This window comes from Polyergus mexicanus, unplaced genomic scaffold, assembly GCF_030449975.1.
Source record: "Polyergus mexicanus isolate NDT 795.1 unplaced genomic scaffold, iyPolMexi1.0 SCAF_4, whole genome shotgun sequence".
NCBI classification, from domain to species: domain Eukaryota; kingdom Metazoa; phylum Arthropoda; class Insecta; order Hymenoptera; family Formicidae; genus Polyergus; species Polyergus mexicanus.
Window position 1 is genome coordinate 5,172,023 of NW_027223324.1, and position 26,465 is coordinate 5,198,487.

The 26,465-nt window shown below is 34.1% G+C and overlaps 2 protein-coding genes across 2 annotated transcripts in view; both read left to right on the forward strand.

The window, feature by feature from the left end:
• LOC138932762 (1-phosphatidylinositol 4,5-bisphosphate phosphodiesterase epsilon-1) overlaps positions 1 to 17,965 on the forward strand; it is a 112,325-nt gene extending 94,360 nt beyond the window's left edge. Inside the window, exons 8-20 of the mRNA XM_070294896.1 lie at positions 2,992 to 3,219; positions 3,587 to 3,814; positions 9,068 to 9,525; positions 10,085 to 10,388; positions 10,537 to 10,745; positions 11,027 to 11,325; positions 11,834 to 12,060; positions 12,717 to 12,944; positions 13,275 to 13,499; positions 13,590 to 13,893; positions 14,205 to 14,556; positions 14,909 to 15,232; positions 15,965 to 17,965. Coding sequence (XP_070150997.1) covers positions 2,992 to 3,219; positions 3,587 to 3,814; positions 9,068 to 9,525; positions 10,085 to 10,388; positions 10,537 to 10,745; positions 11,027 to 11,325; positions 11,834 to 12,060; positions 12,717 to 12,944; positions 13,275 to 13,499; positions 13,590 to 13,893; positions 14,205 to 14,556; positions 14,909 to 15,232; positions 15,965 to 17,474 — 4,896 coding nt within the window. The 3' untranslated portion in view covers positions 17,475 to 17,965. The remainder of the gene's footprint in view (positions 1 to 2,991; positions 3,220 to 3,586; positions 3,815 to 9,067; positions 9,526 to 10,084; positions 10,389 to 10,536; positions 10,746 to 11,026; positions 11,326 to 11,833; positions 12,061 to 12,716; positions 12,945 to 13,274; positions 13,500 to 13,589; positions 13,894 to 14,204; positions 14,557 to 14,908; positions 15,233 to 15,964) is intronic.
• A 5,604-nt stretch (positions 17,966 to 23,569) lies between these two features.
• Positions 23,570 to 26,311, forward strand: LOC138932765 (N-acetylneuraminate lyase). The gene is made up of 8 exons (XM_070294905.1): positions 23,570 to 23,783; positions 24,630 to 24,691; positions 24,766 to 24,836; positions 25,057 to 25,202; positions 25,291 to 25,459; positions 25,571 to 25,716; positions 25,837 to 26,008; positions 26,068 to 26,311. The coding sequence occupies exons 1-8, from the start codon at positions 23,778 to 23,780 to the stop codon at positions 26,217 to 26,219; spliced, it is 924 nt and encodes a 307-aa protein (XP_070151006.1). The 5' UTR covers positions 23,570 to 23,777; the 3' UTR covers positions 26,220 to 26,311.
• The last annotated feature ends 154 nt before the right edge of the window (positions 26,312 to 26,465 follow it).

Below are 26,465 nucleotides of genomic sequence, written 5' to 3' on the forward strand. Positions count from 1 at the left end.
GAGCTTCTTACGAAGAATAGCAGCGACGGAAGAGCAGTGGCGGAGGTTGCGCCATAAAAACGACAAGGAAAGGGGTTTCTATCGGCCTCCAGCAGCTACGATGGTTGTAGGCCGGCGGAAACTACTTGCCCTTGTCGCTAACGATCATCATCGGGAAACGGAATAGCGTCTTCCTCGCCTTTCATAGCGTCACGCTATTTCATGGCGAGAGCGCATCGTGCCTCCCGCCAACGAAAATCACCGCTTCTAAGAGTAGCTCGTGAAACTTAACTTGCGCGACGAGTCGACGAAGCCGCCGGTCGTCGAAAGTTTAAACCAAAGAACGTATTTGGCACCGCGAAATTGTAATTGAACTTTCCATTCACGTTGATTCCAACCGCGTGACAATATGCCAAGTTACAATATAAAGCGTTTCTATCGAAAAATATACGAGTCATTACTATATGCAAAAAAAAAAAAAAAATAATAATAATAAGAGTACATATTTATTTTTATAAGATTATTTTGTATAATGCTTTGCAAAAAATTCACAATATTTTTAAAAAGTACGTACGTGCTGTTAAACATCAATTTTTCACGAAGCCTTTCTTAAAATACCATATGATCTTTTAAATTTTAAAAACGATCTTAAAATACGACGAACGATGGAAAATCTGTCCCCTTGTTTAGAAATTTTTTTCGTAAAATATTTTCAAAATAAATCGTTCACGTTTAACGTGTAAAATTGTAATCAAACAAGACGAAATTAGCGCTATAATACGCCGTGTGTTAAATCAGTGTTTAAGAGAAATGCTTATTTATATATATATTTTTTTTTTTTTCAAGATAAACGACATATACGGATATTGTATGGATGTATAAACGATAAAATTATATAAACGATTATGCGTCCTAGAAAAGAAATTTAATATTTATTGACAATACATAGTATACACGGAATGCACGATTTCCGAGACACAAAGATGAAACAGCTTGCAGAGCGATCATTCAAGCTTCGAGCATTTGCATTCTGCTAGGTTGATCGTTAATTACATTTGATCAAACCAAGATCGATATTGTAGGAGCAAAGTAAACGATCTGCTTTGTCTTGAGACTATCCAAGATACGGTTTAAATGGATCTCATTATTATTTTCCCTTCCCCTCTCTCTCTTCCTCTCGAACGTACAAAAAATATTCTTTTACATACAAGTGAAACTTTTTTCTCGACAGATTAAGAAACAATATTTATCCGACTTAAATATAAAATAATGATAAATATAATATAATATAAAGATAATGGCATTTCTTTAAAAAGATGTTTCATTTTAGAACATAACTTCAAGTGATACGAAATAAAATTTTTATGATACGATATATTCTCCGATCCATCGAACGTTAATCTCGCCGCGATTTGATTGCCTCCCTTATTTGCCACGGGAGGCAGGTAGTTTCTCGATCAAAAAGAGTATCGCTATCGTCTCATTTCTACGACACGATTCCTTTCCGAGAGCAATTCGAACAAGATGTATTTGGATTATCCTAGCGTATTCCCGAGGGCTTGAGCATGTTTGCAATTTGGATCGCGCGACTTTGCGACGACGCTGTTCGAATCGATCAGCGAATAACACGCGATCAAGCAAAACAGCATCACCTTCTGACGCAGTATCGTGGAATAATATACCCGATATACCATAATTAAGATTATTGGATAATAATTAATTATAAGTCCTGCTATCAGCGTGCTTCGAATACACATTATAGAAGTCAACATGCCAAACCAGTTTGTAAATAATCATTTGTACGCATTATTTGCGTTAATTCGATTTGAAAATCTCACTGCTGAGAAGAATAAATGAAGGGGTAACTTTGAAATGTTTACGAGTGTGCAATTAATCGTGATAAGAAGAGTGACGAGAAAAGAAAAGTGCCGAAAAAAAAAAAAAATGATTTTATTAATGTAATATTAAAAATTAATGTATTATTAAAAATTTATCAATTAATAATTAGAATTAATTAATTTTATCGCATCGATAGGATATAAATATATCAAAATCACAGAATACTAGAAATAAGACAAGCCATTATCAAGTTTCTCAGGTGCCATTCATAATTACAAGATCATCAAAGAATTTACACTTGCCAAGGAGCCCTATATACGTTATCGCTCATCGAGATCCAAAGAGCCGTCCAATGCATTTTGTTGATGAACACGCGAGATTTCGAGAGCGCATCTCGAGACGAAGCCCTAAAACTATGGATTCTCGAAAGTCAAGCTTCCTTTGGATATACAAAGAGTGTACTTTGTTACTCGGATTATCGAATCTGGCATCCTCGAAATGAACAATATCTCAAAGCTCTTTCAAAGTATCGTTATCGTGTGAAACGGTATAACAACGTATATACGTAGCGATAACAATCATAATTTAATATTCTTGCGAAATTTTGTAATCCTTATTACAAAATGTTACATCGCCGCGATCCGGTACGGATATATTTATACGTATTATAAATGTTTTTCGTAGTAATGTATCATGCATTTTTTTAAATCTATTCAAACATAATCTCATATAACATGTTCATCTCACAGACATAATCGTGATAAACGATCTAATAAATCCGCGATCATTATCATATACTTCCCTCATTATTAATTTTCCATTTCTATGCATTTACATCATGCGAATAATAATAAATTAAATTATAATAAACTATAAACTAAATTTAATTTTATGCGCGTTTTCGAAAGAAAAACATTGTGTTACACATTAAAAATACGTATATATTCAGGTTCAATATTTTCTTCTCCAAAACTTAGCTCATATTCCCTTGTAAAAACGCAAAACGTTTATTTTAATTTAACAGCATTTCATGTCTATCTTTTTTTATCAATTATGATAATATCGCGCAACAAAAAATGCTCGATGCTTTTTTTTTTTTTTTTTTTTAATAATATAGATAAACTTTGCACGAAATTTCTAATGACGTATCGTCCTGGCTCCGTAATGTTTCAGCCCCAGTTCGAGTTTAGGGAAAATCGCGAGTCGCCACGTGGTAGCGTTAAGGAGAGCGAACCTCAAGAACACGTGCCTTTGTCCGCGCCGGCCGCCAGGATCGCCGTCGAGAGTAACGCAGAGACGCCGTCGGGATGGAGCTCGAGGAGCGGATCCTTCAACAAACCGGAGAACCCCATAGTACACGACACAAATTCCGTTCTCGACAAAGTCGCCCTCTTTCACAAGGTAAGACGAGTATTCCAACGACAAAGTATACATCGTCTCATAAAGATATTTCTAATAAACAAACGACGTTACATCAATCGCCGCCGGCTCTCTCTATATATTTCGCTCGCGTAAATTGAAAAAGATTAAATGCTCGAGTAAACGAAATCTCGCTTCGCCAAATATCGTTACGTTAATGTAACGCTGGATTTCACTAATTGCTGCAAAAATTGTTTTACTAATTTATTCAACTAATACGATGCTTATATGAAAGCGCGAAAAACATCCATTCCCATCATTTGTTAGACAGCGATCTTTTCCATATACTTGTAATATATTAAATTAAATTGTTTAATTTAACGAGGAATCAATTTCTTTTTTATGTAAGCATCGACATGCTCGTGGCAGAGACGCGATCACCGGTTCCCTCCATCGCACCCTGAGCGTCCACACGACCGCGATCGAGCAAACGTACATGGCGGAGGAATGCGACGAGAACGACTATCATCTTGATTTGGACTCCTACAAGCCCGTACAACCGATCAAGATCGATCACGGAGTCTCTTTGTTTCCTGTTGCCGCGCCGCACACCGGCATGGATCTTCATCTCCTGCAGGTACGTTCCCAGATGCATTCTCATGCATCAAGCAATCTGCACCGATTTCAAATGCGCTATGTATCATTTATACAATTGTATAAATGATACCTTAACCAGTTGCTTATTTTTTATTTTTTTCTACTATTTTCCTTACTTATTTTAATTTTTTCTATATCTATTTTTATTCATTTCTATTCCGCAAATAGATACGAAATTTTACTGCGTAGGATAGCGAAAGATAAACATTTCACAATCGAATAATTACTTCTCTTAAAGTTGACCCCAAATGACAACATGTCATCGATTAATATGGTATCCGAAAAAATAAAGAATAAAAACAGTGTTTCAAAATTATATATTTAAAATATTATTAAAATATTCAAATTATAATTGAAATTAAATAATAACAAGATCTATTATCATTTATACTTTATACAAAAACAAAACAAAACAAAAATAGAATTTTTCTATTTAATTTATTCGAGACCGTGAAATGAAAAGTAATTTTTGTAACGCACTTGCGTATAAATATTCTATTTATAAAATTGCTGTGTTGCAATTTAATGAAATTTGATATAAAAATAATTCTTTTAATGGCTACAAAGATTCAACAAAGCAATGTAGTTTTCGCTTTAAGATGATGCCGCAACATTTATTCATGCTACGTCGCATCCAGACTACTCATTGAGAAGGCGCGCGCGCACACACACACACACGCACACGCATTGTCTCTGAGTTGGTCGTTTTGGAACATTGAGAGACATTGCGTTATACAACGTAACTGCCAATTTGTATACGTGATACTGCACGTGGAGTGCATCGCAAATATTGGATTCGCAGGATTTGTTGCACAATGCAACCACCCGATGTCGGCGACGCTTTTGATCTTGTCGCTCGCTCTGTTACGGTTGCGGTTGAATCGGATAATGACGTGCAGTAACGCATTGTGACGTGGTTTTCCGTGCGATCTATATATCGTTTCGTAATGTTTAACAATGTCTCCCATTCGTCGCGTAATTAGCAGATTATGCGTCACGCAAAGATTATCAAACGATAGAAAATTTAATATCGTTCGATTATGATATCCCGGTAAAGGATATTGTCGCGCGTCATCATGAATTAGCATTGCGCGAAATAAGGTAGATTATCCTTTATGCAAATAACTCCTTAAACTGTAATTTCTTCGGAGATAATAATACAAAACCATTATATATTCAACATATTTGAAAATATTGACTCTCGGAGTCGAGAAGAAATTCTCTTCATCTGAAATAAATAATATTATTCTATTCTAACTCTCTTGGTAGCTTCGAGGTGAATATGAATTTAATATAATATCACGAAGAAAATTGCATATCCAAACGCAGGAAAAATTCAAATACAATATAAAGTGGAGAACAATATCGTATTCGGAAAAAGAATCTTTTTTATATGTCAAACAATTCCATTCACTTAAATAGAACATAATAGGTTCTAACATTCTCTGCTATTGTAATCACGATCGATACAAATCCGGAAATAAACTTAATATTTTTACATACATATATAAGCTATATAACATCGTCTTTAGATAAAAAATATATAAAAAAAATTTTTTAAATATCTCATCGATTCTATGCCTGATATTATGCGAGTGGAATATAAAAAATACAAATTATATGTATAAATTGTAAATTCTGATCGATGTAGAGAATTATATAATTGAAAACGAAAGGTCGAAAGGTATCGATCACATTTTCTTTTCGTTTAATTACACATGACATTAGAGAGAAATTCCAGCCGCTATTCCAGCCACGAAATTCTAAACCGTCTTTGAAATTTAAATAAATACATCTATGCATCTTCTTCTTTTTTTTCTTTTTATATATATATATCAATAGCCGAGGATTTAACGATGCAACGATATGAGATCCTCAGATCATATAGTTTTCCGTTTAAGCTACGCGAATCATAAAAGAAAGTAAAGGCAAGATATTGACTTTTCATGCCGAGTTTGCTTTTTTTTCTTGATACAGTATATATTGGGTGATTGCATAAGTTCGTGTCCGATTTAAATATAAACTTCAATAGATTATATTTTAGAGATAACACTTTTATTAATCAATTATATAGTCTCCATTCTTTTCTACAATGGTTTTCCAACGATCTATAAGCTTGTCGATTCCATTTTTGAAGAAAGAACTTGGTTTTTCTTGAAAAAAGTTTGTAAGGTGGTTTTCGACAGCTTCCTCGGAATTGAGATTCTTGCCATTTAAACTATTCTGCAAAGACCGGAACAGATAAAAATCTGAAGGCGCAATATCTGGAGAATATGGCGGGTGCTGCAGAATTTCCCATTGCAACTCCTGCAGTTTTCGCAGCGTCTGTTGAGCGACGTGTGGCCTAGCATTGTCGTGGTGGAAGATGCGGCACCCACGTATCAAGCTTGGAAATGTATCCAAGCTTTTTTAAATGACGAAAAGCGGTTGAATTATCGATGTTCAGCCTCTCAGCAATATCCTCAGTTGTAATCCTTGGGTTTCTTTCCACTAAGGCATGCACAATGTCATCATCGATGCCAGAAGGCCGTCCAGAGCGGGGTTGATCCTCCATGTTGAAATTACCATTTCGAAATCTGCCAAACCACTTTTTGACTGTTCGGAGAGCAGGAGCGCGGTCCAAATAAACGCTTTGAATATTTTTTTGTGCAATCCCAACACTCACGCCTTTCCAAAATTCATATAGCATTACATGCCGCAAATGCACCTTTTCGTTCTCCATTTTTAATGATTTCTCTTATGCGCAAATGGACTTATCTGAACAATATCTGACGCTAAATTGACATAAGACAACGTCATCTAAGCAACAATTACCACACGAAAACAATAAAACTCCGCCATGCAGTAACTTAATGCCATCTATGAAAATCGGGCACAAACTTATGCAATCATCCAATATAATCGGAATAAGGGGGATAAATGATTTGTGTTTGTTAAAATTATGACATATACAGATTAAAGAACATCAGTACGCGTGAGAAACCGACACAGCCACAGCATAAAGATATCTTCTTACTCTTGTGAATCATTTTGAAATATGTATATTAATGTCACGGGTATGTTGCTTCTATGGCGCTGCGCTGCTGTGATAAGAGATACCGTCGGAACGTAGATTGTCGCACGTCAAAAGGATTTCAAAGGGACCAGCCTTACGCCCATACTCCTGGTATGCCTCGCGGAAATTAGAGAGAAAACAGAGGAATGAATATGCGGGAGAAGGAGGAAACGAGGGAGCGAAAAGCAAACCGACGGGACCGATGATAGGAAAAAAAAAAAAAAAAAAAAAAAAAAAAAAATTGTAACGCAGCACGAAAAACCAGGTCATCCTTTTGAATCGTGCCACCAATTGTCAGCGTTAATTGAGTGGCAAGAGGAAAAAATGGGACATGACGTATTCGCGGAGAAAATGGTTTATAACGAATAAATTCGTTATCCTCCTATCCTCCTATCAAATTTCAGGACAATCGATAATCCTGAGTTTCTCTCTGTTAAACTATATTAAACAGTTCTATTTCGCTAGATACGTAACGCGTGGATCCATTGATTACATCAGTGAGATATATAGCTATTATGTTTGGGGAAAAAGATACGCGCAATTTCGTCCATCTTCGCTCCATCTACGAATAATGGTATCTCGTAAAGATAAATGATTTAGCATCAATAAGTGTCTAAGAAATGTAAACATATAGCTAGACGAGTAAGTACAATTACAGCCGCTTTATGTGATGTACGTATACACAATAATCGTGATAATGTTAACGATAAATGTTGCGATTCAGCTGTAACCTAATCGCGATTATTTTCGTCTATGAACTTTTTCATTTTCAATTTACATCGATCATTCTTTAAAAAAAAAAAAAAAAAAATTTTGATTTAAATAATAAATACTCTTTTTATTTTTAACATTATATAAATTTCGCCAATACAACTTCAAAGTAAATTAATAAACTAAAACGTATATTCTTGAAATATTTAATCTTATCATTTTAAAAATTAGACAAGTGTCAAATTATGAAACACGATAAGGTTCTTTCATACGAATCTTGTATATTTTTAATAAATCATCATAAAAATATTTTGATATTTAAAAACATTTTGCAATGAAAAGATGTTTCGGCCAAACACGAAAAAAAAGGGGGGGGGGGATTCATGTGATTACGAAAATAAAAATAAACAAAAATTGTGCATTAACATTACGATATAAATCAAATAAATAAATTGATTAAATATATACAATACTTTTTTTCCTTTATTCACATCGATACCTGTGAAATATTAAAATTCGTTGAAAATGCGGTATGACTATTGAGTTTTAGTAAACATATAAATAAAACATTAGATATAAATTCTGTTTTTGCGACGAAGAAAATACGATAATTGTACGTAAAATATATTTCGCCATGTAATATTAAACTCGTTAAAATTTCAACATCTGATACCAATCTATTATATTAATATTTTTTCTTCAACGACATCTAAAGCGCGGTATTCGTTGCGTATTACATATCGGGGTATATTGTGAATTCAAGCAATTGTTTATCAACAAAATTATCGACAAATTGCATTAGAAAAAAAAAAAGAGAAAGAAGAGGGAAGAGAAGCGACCGCATAAACGCCGTTGTAAATGCATTACAAGTCCCATTAGTGTTATAAACGCATTCACAATGTCTCTAGTATATATTTTGTTGAGGCAAGAGCCCGGAATAACGCAATTGCGAAAACGACCTTGTAGTAGCGAAATGTCTTGCACGCTGAAATTAATATATTTTATATTTTTCGCGTATGCCCTATTTTTGAAAATAATATCATTACAACAGTGAGATTTAATTGTACGAAGACCAGTGGAGCAACGGTTTCGAGCGAAATCAACATTATAAATATATATTTTTAAATATACATTTCATGAAAAATATTTCTATCGATAAACAATAAAAACACTATTTTCCCTTTTCTTTACACAAGTTTATATATAATATTTCATATGAAACAATATTTTTCAATAAACGATAAAAACACTATATTTTCTCTTCTCTTTAAACAAGTTAAAAAAGAAAAAAAAAAGTTCATTTTCTTGAACTACGTTATTTAAAAATCTGTGACGTACAAAATATATTGCGGCGATCAAATATGAAGACAGCGATATCAATATCATGTATATATTAGATTTATATTTTCTATAGCTATATTTATATTTTTTATATTTATCTTTATACGAAATCTCTGTCCATTTCAGATGCTACACCACGGCACGACTTTAGTGCATTGGGATTGCGAGGGTGGTACTTCGAGAACGGCGTTGGTTTTCGCACGCGTCGATCGCGCTTGCGGCACCTTCGTCTGGGAGAAACCACCCTGGAGCCCCTTGAAAACGGCGCAAGTCGGCGGTACCGCACTCGCAGAATTTTCATTGACCTCGAATCCGGAGGACACGGTACCGGTGGGCCTAGTCGGCAGGTACGCGCAGCAGCCAGCTGATTGCGCCTCCGTCACTCTAGAAGAGGGATATCTCGATCTGGGATCGGTGAAGGAGGTAATGATCGGCTGCTGCGATCGCGACCGAGAGGCTGATCTCAGGAGCATCTGCAAGAGATACGGCCTACCGGGCTCCGACTCCTGTATCGGCCTCATGTATGGATCGAATCTTCCGGACAATCGACTGATCTTCCTACTTTGCCCCCCTGCCCTTAGCAAGTATGTATTATAAATTTCTAAAATAGAATACGAGAAGTACAAAAAATTTTAGTGTTCTATATTGTTTCATTTTAATATAGAAAAAAAAAAGAAAAATAATAATAATTTAAAATTTGTTGCATTTTATTTCACAAGCGATCTGATTTGAAAATAGAAATATATATATATATATATATATATTTTTTTAAGTAATTTTAATCTTTCGAGTGACAAAAATCCCTCCCCTCAAGTACATGTTCGAGTTTGCCAATGTTTTCTTTTATATATGCTATAAACTTAAAATTTTTTCCCATGAAAATTCACCACGCCCAAATCTACAATTAACGTATCCCCCTCAAAACGATGAATACATTAATGATATATATTAATGACATCATTAATGATACGTTAATGGTATCGCGTGGGGAACGAGAAATTGTATATTAATAATAACAAGATTACATCATATGCATTTCGTGCAACTTGACGCATTCTCTCAAATAATTTATGAACTATTGTTGAATTTTATATATAGTTGTATTGCATAAATTATGTATAATCCGTATATACATGATTTCAGAATATGGTATATGGGATTATGCTGGATACTGCGAGGCCTCAAACGACAACAGCAATTAACAGATCGTAGATCACGCTGGTTGAAAGAAAAATATCTGCAATTATACTTTTCCTACTTTGAACAGCCGATGGAAGGCTTGGAACAGCCGACGACAGCCGACGCTATACGCGTTTTCGGCGGTCGCGACTGGTCCATGACAGAAAGCGTTGGTACACTATCTCCAACGAGCAGCAGCACTCTACGTAGACGAAACGTTAAAGGGAAAAAGACGAAATCGATTGGCAATATTCATGCTTTAACCAAGGTTTGTAACGATTTATTTTCCATTTCATATACGAGATGCAAATCGAGATAATTCTGGTGAGGAGAAATATTCGTACTTCACTTTCGCGTGTATACATCGTATAATCGTTATTATTTTCATCGATTTAAACAATTTTGGCTTGATACAGGATTTGAGTTTTAAACAATATGATATATCCACGACCTCGGATGGAGGTGTATTGACTACACCTCTTCGTCACATTACGGGGAGTAGAGAATCCCTAACAAGGATCTTACCAGCGTCACCAAGAGCTAGTCGAGACAGAATTCCACCGCGTAGCCCGCTCGGTTCCGCTGATCGTATCGTCGCTTCCTTGCCTTACTCCACTTTTCACAAGTACGTTGTTTTTTTTACATATACTCATGTCATTTATTAAATTTTTTTTTATTTATCGATTGTTATTTTTCGAGCAAAAAAATTTATATAGTCCAGAATATACAAAATAAAACTTGTTCAGGCCAGAAATGTAAAAAAAAAAAAAATAATAATAATAATAAAAATTTGTGTATCACAAATATACTATTCCAATATAATCTTTTATAAATTTTTTTATTTAAAATATATATATATATAATTATTCGAATTATGAACAACGCATGTGAATAACGCGCGCGCAGTCTGTTATGTGTTGCCAGAGAAAAGGACAAGAACGGATCCGGTGGTATACCTGGTGGCTCAGAGGCTCCTTGGCAGGTGAAAGCGCGCACCACTTCGATCATGTACGAGACGCAATTGAACTTTGTGGAGTTCGTCGCGCTTTTCCGATCGTTCAGCTTACGAGCTAGGAAAGATTTGCGAGATTTATTCGGCCAATTAGCGATCACGTGTCGTAGTCAAAGTGACGGATCGTTAAGGGACTTTAGCATGCGTCCGGCGGTGCTCAGGCAGGCCAGCGACGCCACTCCGCAAAGAATCGGTAAGGTCAGATAAAAATTTAATTAATATATAATTTCAGTGAAATTAAATTCTACTATAAACGCATACAAAGATGATCCTTACGCTCGTACAACGCAATCATTACAACGGAAATACGATAATCAATCTTGTAAATATATGAATTAACTCATTAAATAATAATTTCAAATAAATTGGATGTAATCTCTTTTTCAAAATTTTACTATAGCACTATAATGTAAATTTTTATATATAAAATGTTAAATTATATATAAAAATCACTTTTCGAAAAACGGAATTCTATATTACGGTTTTAACTTCAGTAGTACAAAAATGATTCTTAAATATTTAATATTGATTAATATTAAATTTTTAATATTAATATTATTTAATATTTAAATGATTAATATTTATTTATATTAAATATTAAATATTTATATATTTATTATTTAATTCTTATCAATATTATTAATATTAATTTTATATAAATATTATTTAAAAATAAAAAAATCAATATTTAAACATGCCAGGTTTGCTGACAAGAAACAACTCTATCGACTGTCATGAATATAAGACGAGCAGCAATCTGCAAAAGAAGCAGATCTTTGATGCAGTCGCGGCGGCAAGCATAGTTAATAATTGCTCCGGCGTGGACACATCGAAGTCTCAAGTAATTACTCTGGCGACGTTTACGAAATTCCTCGAGTCTCGGCAACAGGAAAAATTGAGCGACGAGGAAATCAAGACGCTCATTAAGGTAAATATTTACTGGATATAAAGATTTTCCTATTAAAAAAAAAAAAAAAAATGCATATATTCAACAATTTTATTCCCTGACATCTCTATTCGCAGAAAAATATGCGAAATTAATACTCTAATATTGCATACTAGATGAACACATGTCTGTATTCAATTTCGCGGGAAAAAAAAAAAAAAACTATTTTTGTAACTTCTGCGCTGAAATAGCGCTGCGCCATTGCGTGACATTTTCGAAAGTCAGAAAAGCGCAAACATACATGACTCTCTCTCTCTCTCTCTGTCCCGAGACTCCGAACCGTCAAGTATGATATACAATCTCTTTTTTGCATTAAGTATTATTATATTATAGTTAAGAAGAATATATATATATATATATATATATATATATATATATATATATATATATAAAGGTTCATCTGGCATAATTATTTCCTATTATCGAACCACAAGAACATAATAGTTTTTATTAAAGACTTCCCTTTCATTTTCACGTATAGTTATAACGGATTCTCTGATTTCGAAACCCCTCCCCCCTTGATCTCAATTTGCTTCGATAGATAGAAAATGTCAATTTCGTTTACACGATCGTTATCGCATTGCAATACACCCACTCATGCGACCTAATACAATCAAGTCTATTGGTTCTCATTTCAGAGGCACGAACCGGACCCGGCACTTCGCACACAATGGTGTTTGTCTTTCGAGGGTTTTGCGCGATATATGATGGACAAGGATAATTACGCCTTTCCGTATGAGCATGCGACACCGTCCGAAACCGAGATGCAGCAGCCCCTGTCGCAGTATTACATCGCCAGCTCCCACAACACTTATTTAACCGGGCATCAACTCAAAGGAGAATCCTCCGTGCAATTATATTCACAGGTGAATCGCTATTTTCAAGATATTCAGTTCATTTAATAATGAATAAATTTTGTAGAGAGTCAGAGAGAAAACGCGTAAAATTGCTCCGATATTATAGCTTATTTTCATTGCAAATCGTTATCAAGAATCGAGGATAAATAGCATCTTTAACATTTCAAATTCTGAGAAGTATAGAAGAAAGATTTGTTTAAAGAATTGTGAAAAATTATATTAATTTAGAAAATGTAAATCTTTTTCTGTCCCGCAATATATTGTAATTGATTTTTATTAAAACAAATTATAATTTGCAGAAACGAAATTAATGATTAATAACAATGAACATCTATATAGGTGCTATTAACCGGATGCCGCTGCGTGGAGCTCGATTGTTGGGACGGTGACGATGGATCCCCGCTGATTTATCACGGTCACACATTCACTACCAAAATACCATTTCGATCGGTCGTGGAGGCGATCAATCGAAGCGCCTTCATCAGTTCCCCTTATCCCGTGATCCTTTCCATCGAGAACCATTGTTCGCCAAGTCAGCAAGCTCGCATGGCTCAAATATTTCAGGTACATCGCATTAATTGCTCGATAAATTATTTCCTATTGATTATCGTTGTGAGCGCCGTCAAATTTTAATGAAGAAATATGTCGTTTCAGTCTGTTTTTGGCGAGAAATTGGTGACAAAATTTCTCTTCGAATCCGACTTCGGCGATGATCCACAATTGCCTTCACCTTCGCAGCTTCGTCATCGAATTTTGATAAAAAATAAGAAACTGGTGGTCGATCCTACCGGACCGTTGTCGCATACGCCTCTCAGTCATCGCGGAAAGATGCTCATGTCGGATCGTGCATCTTCTATGAAGCAAATGCGAACTGATGTGAGCAGCACGTCGGTTGTCGAGTATTTTAGCGAGGACGAGGATGACGAAGAGGACGATGATGAGGACGATAATATCGATGGTAAAAATAATAAACCATATACGTGATGAATAATAAAATATGCTTGAAAAAATTTAACGACATCGAGTGAACCTATATTTCCTCAAGGATATCGGAGAATTTAATTCGTTCTGTTAATCTCTTAATCCTTCTCCTAGATTTTAATCCAAATTATCTCCACAATACGCTACTCTATCCTACTTAAATATTTATCCTCGAGCTTGCATCATAAAATTTATCGGGTTTCCTCCAAGCTTTGCTTGTTCAAGAATTATAGCAATTATTGCAATTATAAAAAATTTATCGCGATTCGTTCGATGTGTAATTTACAGATAATTCAATATCGAGCTACGAGAGGTATCTAGGCAGCCAAGTACCGCACAGTCGTTTAAAATCGGATCCAACGGTGGATGACAAATCGCAAAAACAGAGCAGTCAGATAGCTAAGGAGTTGTCGGATCTGGTGATTTATCTGCAGGCGATTAAATTTCGTGGATTGAACACCGCGCCTGGAACAGCGATGCCGGGAAAAATACGACATCAGACGCATACGGGGCCGGTTCAGAGGCACAGTATCGCCGGTATAGGAGCCAGCAGTATAGCATCCTCTTCAGGATCGCCGCAATCTCTCTCGACGTCCGCCTCGATCGCGAGCGGTGGTAGCAACATCGAGAATATCTTCAGGTTATTTTCTTATACATATATGCCAAGAATATCTCTTATATATTTTCAAATTTTTTATATACCCTTCAGAGAGAATCCTCCTTGCTAATATGTGGATAAATTTTATTCTATTTACTTACTTTTAGCACTTCTTAAAATGCTTTCACTTTTCGATTTTACATCAAGCATTTTTCATTATGCAATTTTTTTTTTTTTTAATTTAATCAGAATATATATTGTTCTTGCATATATTATTTTGTGCTTCCATTATTTTACAAATCATATTTCGGCAATATACATTGTTCGATGAGAATACTGATTTCGTAGATACGAAAGATATAAAATACATTTTTTTTTATTATCGTATTATTAGATCCACTCGCGGGATGCCAGCCTGCTTTCAATGTTCGTCCTTGAACGAAAGCACGGCGAAGAAGATTTGTAGGAAGCAACCGTTAGGCGTAGTCGCCCACGCAGAAACTCAATTGATCCGAACGTATCCTGCAGGAATGCGTATCGATTCCACGAATTTCAATCCTGTAATATTCTGGGCTTTCGGAATTCAGATGGTCGCGTTGAACTATCAAACCGATGACACGGGATTGAATCTAAATGCAGCCATGTTTGAGCAAAATGGTCAATGTGGATATATTAGAAAACCCTCGGTTATGTGGGATAAAGGACACATGATGTACAGGTAAATTCATATCACAATCTATCCTATATCATTTACAATAAGGATCAGTTTTGATAATTATCTGGAAATTGATTAATGATTACAATGTCTTATAGTTTTATATGCTTATAAATAAATAAATAAATAAAAAAAAAATCACATCAAATTATAATCTAAATTAAAAATAATAGAAAAATAAATCATTCTTGCTGATTAATTTCTCAATTATCGATTAACGATTCTCATTATTACTTTAAATAAATATAAACTCCTTAAAATCAAAGGGAGAATAGATGTAAAATCCAAAATTTATTTCTATATATAAATTATAATCTAATAATTTATATCTTTAAATTTGTTGAAATATATATATAAGACAATTAACAATTTTAAAATTATAGAATTTACTACTTTCTTTTTTACGTTATTCGAAAATTGCTTTAATATTTAAGAATGAGAAACACGCGCACGTACAATATTTTTTCGCGTTTTTACTATAGTACGCATATTGTAAAAGATCGATTAATTTATGCATTATAAATATATAAGCTTTTATATATAAAGTAGATTATATTATAATAAATTTTATTTTAATATATATTATAAAAATTGATCTTTATTATAAGAAAAAATATTTTTATATAAAAAAAAAAAAGACTTAAATAGTTGAATAGAATTATTTCCGATTAACTATGTATGTGTCTAGCCGTTATGTCGACAAATTTTCTGTAACAATTGCAAACGTCTTGACAGACGGTTCAATCCTTGGGACAAGGAGTTCGATGGTCTGCATTCTGCGCACTTGAGTCTGTCGATAATCTCGGGACAATACGTCTCACCTGCGAACCTCGTCACCAGCACGTACGTCGAGATTGAGTTGGTCGGTATACCGATCGATTGCGCGAAGCACAAGACAAAGGTCATTCAGAACAATGCACTGAATCCCATCTGGAATGAGAAGTTCTGCTTCCAAGTAATGTTCAAGGACCTCGCGTTTCTACGTTTCGGTGTCGTCGAGGCCAGTTCCCATCACCTGATCGCGCAACGCGTAATACCGCTCAAGTGTTTACGACCAGGCTATCGACACGTACGATTACGATCTTGCAAGAACAAGCCGCTGGCCCTGTCTACGCTTTTCATCTATTCCCGATTGGAGGAGGAGAGCTTGGACTATAACACATGCTGCCGCGATCACAAGGAGTCGTCTAAGCGTCTCTCATCGGGGAAAGAACCCGAAAAACTAACCACGGTCGATCCCGGCCTAGGTGGTGTCACCTTAAAAAGACGGATGTTCTTTTTGATGGTTTACCATGTGATACCGGATGAGCCGTACACTATTTTGAAGGTGACTCAGGAGAGTACCACGCAAGAAGTGATGTTGCAGGCGTTACAGAAAGCCGGGATATCACCCGATCATGTAGACGAATACATCTTAGTGGAGGAAGTATCTCGCGGATGGGAGAAAAGAGAGAGAGAGGAATTGCCGACTCAACGCGTATTGGATCCTACCGAACATCCTCTTCAGGCACAGGCCCTGTGGAAGGGTCAAGGTCGCTTCCTTCTGAAGCGAGTAGGCGACGATCCGAGCAGCAGAGCCTGGCTCGCCTCCATCAGAAGCACGGCCGGCCATTCGAAGCTCAACGATTCCAACTCGAGGGACCAATCCACTCACATATGGGACGAGGCGGACACTTTCCTGGTCTGTATCTACAACGTCTCGCCAGAGATCCCTTACGCGATTCTACGTGTGCCGGTGAGCAGCTCGGCGCAGGATGTATTGGCGCAAGCTCTAATAAAGGCTAGGAGAATGGAGAACCCGTCCAAGTTCGCCCTGGTCGAGGAGCTAGAATGGGGCGGCGCCGGTGCCGTCGGAAGCGGAAATCGTCAGCTGAGAGTGTTGAACGACGACGAGAACGTTTACAGCACGCAAGCGTTCTGGAAGACCCTCGGCAGATTCATCCTCAGGGAAAGAGAGCAAGCTATTCCGAGACGGCACCTGTTACCCGCGACCCTCGACAGGCTCAGTAAAGGATTTTCCGTCGGTAGATCGGTATCCTTACCGGGATCGAGCAAGGAGAAGGTTCCAGTTTCGGAAGCATTGTCGGATCCGACTTCCAGAGGCCTGAGACATCGGTTGCTGATATCAGGACGTAGACGAGAAGTTCATTCCGATGGGGAGGACGCGCGCGAATTCGATATACCGAACGCCGTTCTTCACTTGAAAAAGGTTTCATTAAGGAAATTGAGAGTCTGGAAATCATAGTGGCAGTCAAGGGCGACGTCGATATCATCGATCTTCGCCGCTCGGAGAAATCAATTATAAGCTTATTATCCAATTAATATGATCGGAAGCTAGTCTCGATCTTGACGAAACAATTCATGTTGCCGATCCTGCCGAGGAATAATCTCAAACGGAAGTAAGAAATTGAAGGATCTTACATTGTCGCGAATCTTCGCGATACAAGTGTCACGAACGAAGAAATTACAATCAGTAAGTCTTTAAGTCAAATGATGATAGGATACGATCAGAATATTTAAATATCATCGCGTTACTAAAGAAATATCAGACGGCACGTTTTTATTATGCGGCAATATTATAAGAAAAAGTAAAACTTTGAGAATTGGCAAATTGAAAAAGCGAAAGAAAAAATTGGTCACTTTAAAAAGTGGAATAATTTTTCGGAAAATATCAATGAAAATAACAAGAGATATTCTTAATTATTCGATTATGTGGCCAATTATCTTCGCATGATACTTAAAAAAAAAAAAAAAAGTCAGACTAATAAAGTCATTGTAAAGTCGACGTTGATAAATCAGATTTTCTTAAATAAAAAAAAAAAAAAAATAAAATAAAATAAAAAAAAGGCAATACCGAGAAGAAGACTAATTATGTCGCCGTTTTTAAAAATTTTTTAAGAGTCTTAATATTTATATATATAGAATATCTGATCTCTCTGCAGCAACGATCGCACAATCATTAAGTGGCAAAGCGACGACTCTTGGGTCTCCTTGATTTTTCCGACAAGCATTAGAAGCCGAGCATTAATACGGATATATTAATTTTGTGTTGCGTGTGGCAGTAAAAATTCATCAGACGCGAGTTGGCGTGTAAACTGCCGCGTCTGATCGACACGCTGGCGTGTCGAGAGGAAAAATTAATGCCACGTCGCACCTGAGTTTATTATTTTTGTACAACGAATAAAAAGAGAGCGAGATTGCGCCGCGCGATCCCTTAAACCTTTTGCCAAACGATGTACGATTTTAAATGAAGTAGATCAGTAACATCGCGATAATTCGTATGTTAAGACGACGTATTGGAAGTGCTTCCTGTTTGAATGTGTTTGAAACATATCGGACAGATCCTCTATCTGTCTTGATCGATACCAATCGTATCCACAAAGGAGTCCGCGGTTCTTTACGTGACTTCTTATCATTTGTAAGCGTACCATCTTTATCATTTACGTCGTACCTGAAATGTTTTACATTGATACAAATTGCCCTTTCATTGAGAGAGTTACGTAATAAAATTAAATATATCGCTGTTATTACACTTTATTTCATCGCTCTATTAATATTAATAACCATTTTTTGCATCTAGTCAATCGTGTGATAAGGAATTTGAGTAGAATCCGGTAAAAGCATCGTAATATATATTAAAAGTTGCTACTTAAAAGAGAGAGAGAGAGAGATCGTATTTACTATATATTGTTGAAATGCTAGAGGGTAGATCGGTGTTGCATTTTCGATTACCGTCCCTCTCTCCTAACTGTTTTAGCGAGCGTATATACGTAGATTGTAAATAAACGAGACCAAGGAGTGTCGATGAAAATTCGCGTTCGAGTGTGCTATCGTTCTATTAAATAATTTTTTTCACGCGAAAAAGCATTCGGATGCGTATATATCGTCGTACACTCGAAACCGGCAGCCTAATTTTCTCGAAAATAATTTTGCTAACGTTAATTAGCTAATGAAAGAAACACAATACGGAATCTGATATCACAAATCAGTGAGGTCGCGCGAACAGCCTTTTGCCCCGTATCTTCCACACGCGATCTTCCTCCGAATCGTTTTAGATATTTTATATTCCGCTTCTACAGATAGAGATTTCTTTCAATAACGAAAAAAAAAAAAAAAAAACGCTAGGATCTTTTTAACAAATATAGTTAAGAAATATTTATTTAAGAAATATTGTATATCCTTCCTTTCTTCCGAAATGATTCGCGACTTCATTGGAGATGAATCTATATATTTTTCGATACTACTTCCTTCTCCTTACCTCATCTCTTCGAAAATACGTATAATCACATATCCACGAGAGACCAAACACAAGAAAAACAAACAAACAGAAAGAAAAAACGAGAGACGCAAGCACGCAGGCCAATTATATTTGTACATACATGTATCTTTTCGAGTAGATAAAAAATAACCGAGAAACGTCGTTCGATAAAGTAATATCTTTAGAGATTGTAGATCGGTACAGTTTGATGAACGCGATTGTCGCTAGCCACGAGAAAAAACGATTTAATTAGCCTGATACAACTTATAAATCAAATCATTGAAGAGAAACGCCAATAGGGATATGGGCCAATTATATTTATACGCGTAGATGCCGTTATATTGCAATTGTCGTATCACAAACTACTTTCGCAGAATATGTAGATCAAACTATGATTAGCTAATTTATATGATGATTTATACTATATATTTATCAGTGTACTTGACAATATCGCGAGCGATGAGTAATAAATCCCCCACTATTTCTTGAAAATATTTTTCGCTGTCCCCGCTTAATTCTTAAAGGATAATATTTTCATATCTAAATATTATTCAATTGGTTTTTTTGCCGATCTATTTTGCCGATATATAATCTCTCTTTTTCTTCAAAAAAAAAAAAAAAAAAAAAAAAATCACACTATCTAAAATATATTTTCTTCTCGTACGGTTTTCAATAAATTTATATAAATTTTAATCCACACACACACACACACACACACACATATATACAAACGCATTATAAAAAAAAAATCCCCAAATATCGACGGCGAAAGACTAACATTTGTAAATTGCAAAAGTGCAACAACTTGGCAAGTGCAACAAGTATTATGTTATGTATATAGCAGTAACGAACAATGGCTACTAATAACGTTAATTACCGTAATTAATGTTCGACGCTCCTTGGACCTCCGGCTAAACCCCCGCATCGAGAGAATCATCGACTATAAACAGACAGTGTTTATCGAACGTTACGTCTCGGTTGCAAGCGTTGTAAACATTTGTTGTGCCGCCATAGGATGTTGCAACGAGTTGCATGTAATTGCCAAATTCGCCTCCAAAAGCATGGGCGCCGCCGATAGAAAATTAATACCCATAAAATAATAATCGAGTTTTTTTTAGTGATTTTAACTTTGACTTCAATTTAACATTTTAACTGCCACGTGAACATTTTAATCTTTCATAATGTTATAAATTTTGTAGATTATAGAGTAATATATAATATATAAAGTTATGTAAATTATCTCTATTTTATTAAATAATCAAAGATAAGATTAACGATAACATGCTACTTATCCATGATAAAAACACGAATAAATGATTAAAATATAAACTTATGAATTCAAGAATTTATTTTGAAAAAATTAGTAGGACAACATTAGTTTTAATCGCGATAGAGTTAATGATATTACAATTTGAGAACACAATGTATTTGATATTATTTTATTATTACTTACATATTACTATATAATATAAAATTAAATGCCAAAGAGAAGAAACATTCATTTCATAATTTCTATTTTAACGATTTAATATGCGGACTGAATATATTATTTGATATTTGCATTAGTACAAGAAAATTGCTCTATTCTAATTTATTCAAAGTATATATAATATGAGAATTAACGAAACTTTAATACATGATCACAGAAATAATCAATTTTTGAAAAAGATTTATATATCACATTTTTTTTCTTCCTTTTTATATTATTATTTATTATCTATTTTTAGATAAAATCTATTTTTTCTTTCAAATAATATAAGGCAAAAGATAAGAGATTGCCGATATATTGCACGGCACCCATGCTCGATTTCAACGATTTCAACCCTTCGTCCCCTATCCCTTCCCCCTTCGAGGCCGACTTCAAAAGACTCATTGGACGCGTTTTAAAAGCGACGTGCGCACGAAACGGTTACTTCTTAATATTTTTGGGACCATTCCGATTAAGGACACTATCGAACGAGCTCCTAGGAGCTGATCGTACGTAAACGATTCAGTATTAAATCTCCTTGTTTGTTCGTCGATCGAAAATACGATCCGTACGAAGAAAGAAGGAGAGAGAAAAAACGACGGACAAGAACGAAAACCAAAACAGAAATATCATCCTCGAGAAGGTCGAACAAAAAACCAAATGATGTTAATTGTATCGGCTGGGTATATCCCTAATTGTACATATCCGTGATTCTTCGATAGCTGTTACGTTGATATAAAAAAAAAAAAAAAAACGCGCGTATATATATATATATATATATATATATATATATATATATATATATATATACATATACACATATACATATATATATTATCATACATATATACATACATACGTATTATTCTCGAAAGGCCATCGAGCCACGCGCTGCATTTTTGTACGTGGCGTATTTCGGAGCAAAAAAAAAAAAATCTTTAATCGAGACGAAAAATGCGATAGATAGTAAATGAGGCGGAGCGATTAAAAAAAAAAAAAAAGAGAGAGAGAGAGAGAGAGAAAGAAAGAAAAAATTGATTAATATACGCAAGCGATGCATGTCGCAATCGGGCTGGCCCGACGCGCGGTGCGTCGATCTCTAATCGAGGTATAAATACGATACGAGATGTCTCTTTTTCATAAGTGTAAACTTTATCACATACGTAACGCATTTATCTTGTAAGCGATTGCTGCCCCCGCATCTCTCGTCGACGGTTTTCTCCGGCTCATCGAACAACAAGATGTATCATTACGACCGTTGGCAAAAATTATATATGCGAGTTAACGAACTGTGCAGTAATTAGTTAAATCGCCGAATAATAATAATTATATTATAATTATCTCGGAGAGGGGTTGTCTTCGAAACCAGATCAGTTGTTGTTTCTTGCCTGCTTCCGAAGCGTTCGTCTTGTTCAATGATTTATTTGATTCATCAATTAAGTAGTACGTATCAAATTAATTCACCGTGTTAAAAAGTAATGTTGTGAAAAATACGGGAAAGAACACTGCTGTTATGCAGTTCTTTCCGGGAACATATATTTTTAATCGATAATATTTGAATCCGAATTATATAATTTTGGCATCATGTCGACATTTATGTGTGTGTGATGATATCTTTTACTCTATTTCTACTTAATATAAATTTTCAACAATGTTATCATTGTATGTGTATATGCACGAAAAATTACACTTTTTGTAAACTTCAGATATGAGTTTGATTAATATAAAAGAGAAAAGAAATTCTTCTTTGTAATATATTTTCGCTCTATGACATAGATATTATTAAGCAATGTGCCACCACATATTCAGGCATTATAGTCACTATGGAGTCGCGTATGATATTCGAAGACATAAAAAATGGACGCAAGAGATTATAAGGCAAAAAAAATGTTATTACTAAACAAAAAAAATTTCTTCCCTAGTACGCATACAATATGCCGTAGCATTTCTCTCGTCACATTTAAGTGGCAATTATTGCAAAATAAAAAAAGGAGCATTATACGAGTAGCAGCTAACATTAAATAGAATTCTCTTTGGCGTTATTACGTAAACATGCGAGTAGCCTCTGTTCTCGTTTCGATAAACAAAGAAAAGCATGTAATATCCATTAAACAAATAAAATGAAGCATGCGACCATCTTGGAACTTATAGCGAATTTACTATTACAATAATATATTAATACTATTGACGTTGTTGAGGAAAAGGATCTACATGTAAATAAACATAAAGAGCATTTTTATAAATAATTAAAGCCGTTAAATTAATTAAAACGAAAATTTCCCCCTCTCCTCCCACTCCCTTACATTTATATAAATAAAAAAAATATATATATTCATATAATTTTCTTAAAATAATTAAGAAATAATATAGAAATTTTTAATTTACTTAAATTTACTAATTATTAATTTACTTAGTTAAATTTAATACAAATCTTTTAAATTACGTATATATTCCGTTTAAAAACCGTTATAATTAATTCGATTTGTTTTCAGGGAATTTATAATCTGTGAGAATAAGAAATTTATCGAATAAAAAAATTTATGATTGGCGTTTTAAAACCAATAATGTTATTATCACTGAATTATCTGTATGTCTCGTGTATTATTAACGATTACATTTTATGCAAGTAATAAAATGCAAAAGATATGAATTTTTTAAATTATGGACTTGTTGTGATGTTGATGGCAAATAAGACGGTAGTCTATCTTATCAGAACTCGGCAAAGGCAGGAGGAAAAGAGAATGTGTATTTAGAATTATCAGCCGTTTTTTTTCCATGCTATTGCGCTCGTTAGGTTCACATTACCGTTACACTCATTAACGATGCCCGTAAGTAGATAATATTCACAATATTTGTCATATATTAGATAAACGTTATTTAAATTATTAAAAGTTTGCACTCCTGTCTGTTCATATATACGTGGATAATTACACGCATCACAACTTAAATGATATAATGTATAAGTAACATATGATTTTGTTGACAAACCATAATTTTGTTGATTAACCATAAAGTTAGTTTGAGCTATTTATATATATAATACTTACAAACATCGACGTTGCAATAAAATCATATGTTCCCGTAAATTTTGAATTGACTCACCAGTCAGTCGTATGTGCTGCATCACAGAAATTCTCAAATTGCAATCATTGCTCAGTGTAGAATGATCAAAAAGAAGATATATTCTGAAAATATAAAAAAATTAAAATTAATAAGAACAATTATAAGTATCATTATTAAATAATATTAAATGTATTTAATTATACAAAAAGATTCTAACAAAACATCTTGTGATGTCTAAACAATAAAATCCCATATTGTTATCTGTTTTATAAATTGACTAAATGCTCGTAAAATGTTTTCTTTCTATGCTGTTTGCACATACTTTCTTTTTTATTCTTTTAATAAACATGAATAGAGAATAGTTTGAAATAAATTAAAATTAAAAGTTTAAATTTCATATTTAAATATGTGATATGTTTTTAAAAACATCTCTGATAGGAAATAGAAATCCATTTAAAAAGCCATCGCATGATCTTTTTATGCTCTGTACAATTTTTATTCTTTATAATAGATTTATATATACATTAAAGATATTCATATAAATAAAAATAAATAAAACAAAGATTATAGCACTTTTTATGTACTGCAAATAATTAAATTTTTAATTACAGCGATTGTCATACACTTACAGAGGTCTCATTGTCCCAGTGTTAACACCTTTTAATAATGATGGGTATAATTTATTAATTTTTATAAGCTCTGCTAATGTTAAACTACTTGATAATATGGCCAATATTTATTCAATAGATCTCTTAATTTGGATATTATACCACAATATGCAATATATTTGGCAAAAAAAGGAATTAATGGTATACTTGGTAAGTGATCTTTATTATTAAAAACTTTTAGTCCCTTTATATTTTCTAGTCTCTCTATATTCTCTATATCATACACACATAGATTAACATTTTATACATATTTATTAAAATCTTATAAGAAAGTTTGCTTAAGAATTATTTAAAAGATAGAGATATATGGCCATTCTTATTTTAAAACTAAAATATTAATGTTGCATGACTAACATATATCATTTTGCAGTCAATGGTACAAGCGGTGAGGGGACATCAATGTCTGTCATTGAAAGAAAATTTGTTGCTGAAGCTTGGGTAAAAGCGACAAAAAGTACAAAGCAACATTTAATGATTCAAATAGGAGGCGCTCCTCTTCCCGATGTTATCGAGCTTGTAAGTACAACATCAATAGATATAAGATACATAATAATGTAATCAAATAATAAAGTAAATTCATAATTTGAATAATGTAATTTCACAGGCAAAACATGCAGATTCTCTACATGTAGATTCTATACTCTGTTTACCAGAGTTATACTTCAAGCCTACTACTCCTCAGCAACTAATTGAATACTTGGAGAGAATTGGAAAGGCAGCACCAAACACACCATTATTATACTACCATATTCCTATGTTAACCAATGTTAATAGTGAGCAATCTTTTTTAATACATGCATGATAAACTTTATCAATAGATGTAATCGACAATATTGATATTTTTTCAAGTATATATGCGTATATCATATATAATTTTTTTGTAGTACACATGGGACAATTCCTTGAATCAATTGATTATAAAATACCATCATTTGTGGGTATAAAGTTCACTAGTGCCAATTTGGAAGAGGGTGCACAAGCGTTACGTGCCAATAACAAGAAATATGTTATTTTTCTTGGCAACGATCAGGTGAAAACTAAATCTTCAAATTAAATCTTAAAAAAGTCTTAAAAAAGATAACAATCTCTATGCATATATTAATTTTAATTCTAATGTAATAGAGATTAATTTACCTTGGTCTTATTCTAGTTAGTGAACGCTGCATGCGCATTGGGAATGGACTCCTTCATAATGACCAGCATAAATATGTTTCCGGAACTTGTACTGGATATTCTTGCTGCTAGCAAAAATGGAGATATGTTAAGAGCTAAGAATTTACAGGAGAAACTTTCAAGCATTATACTTGTTATAACAAAACATGGTAAATATTGTTTGTGCGTTTAATAAAGTGCATCGTTACTAAGGATTGATTATTTATAGGCAATTGGGTGCAGACTATGAAAACAGCAATGAATCTTCTTACTGAGATCAATGTAGGGCTATCTCGTGCACCACTTACACCTATTACTTCTGACGCTGTAGCAACTATGATAACTGATTTAACAAATCTAGGATATAAACCAAAAATTTAAACGTGATTGAAAATATTTTATTACTCTTATACTTTTCATGTTGAATAATCTGCTTTTTATGAAAAATTACCTGTAAAATTACCTGTAAGCATAAAAAATAATATAAAAATATTTCAAAAATTAATAATGCGCAAAAGATGTTAATTAACATAAAAATTAAGATAAATGCCAATCGTATTTTTCTACTGTTAATTATGATTACAAAAAAAAAATTAAAAGAATTAATTTATACGAAATCTAAAAATT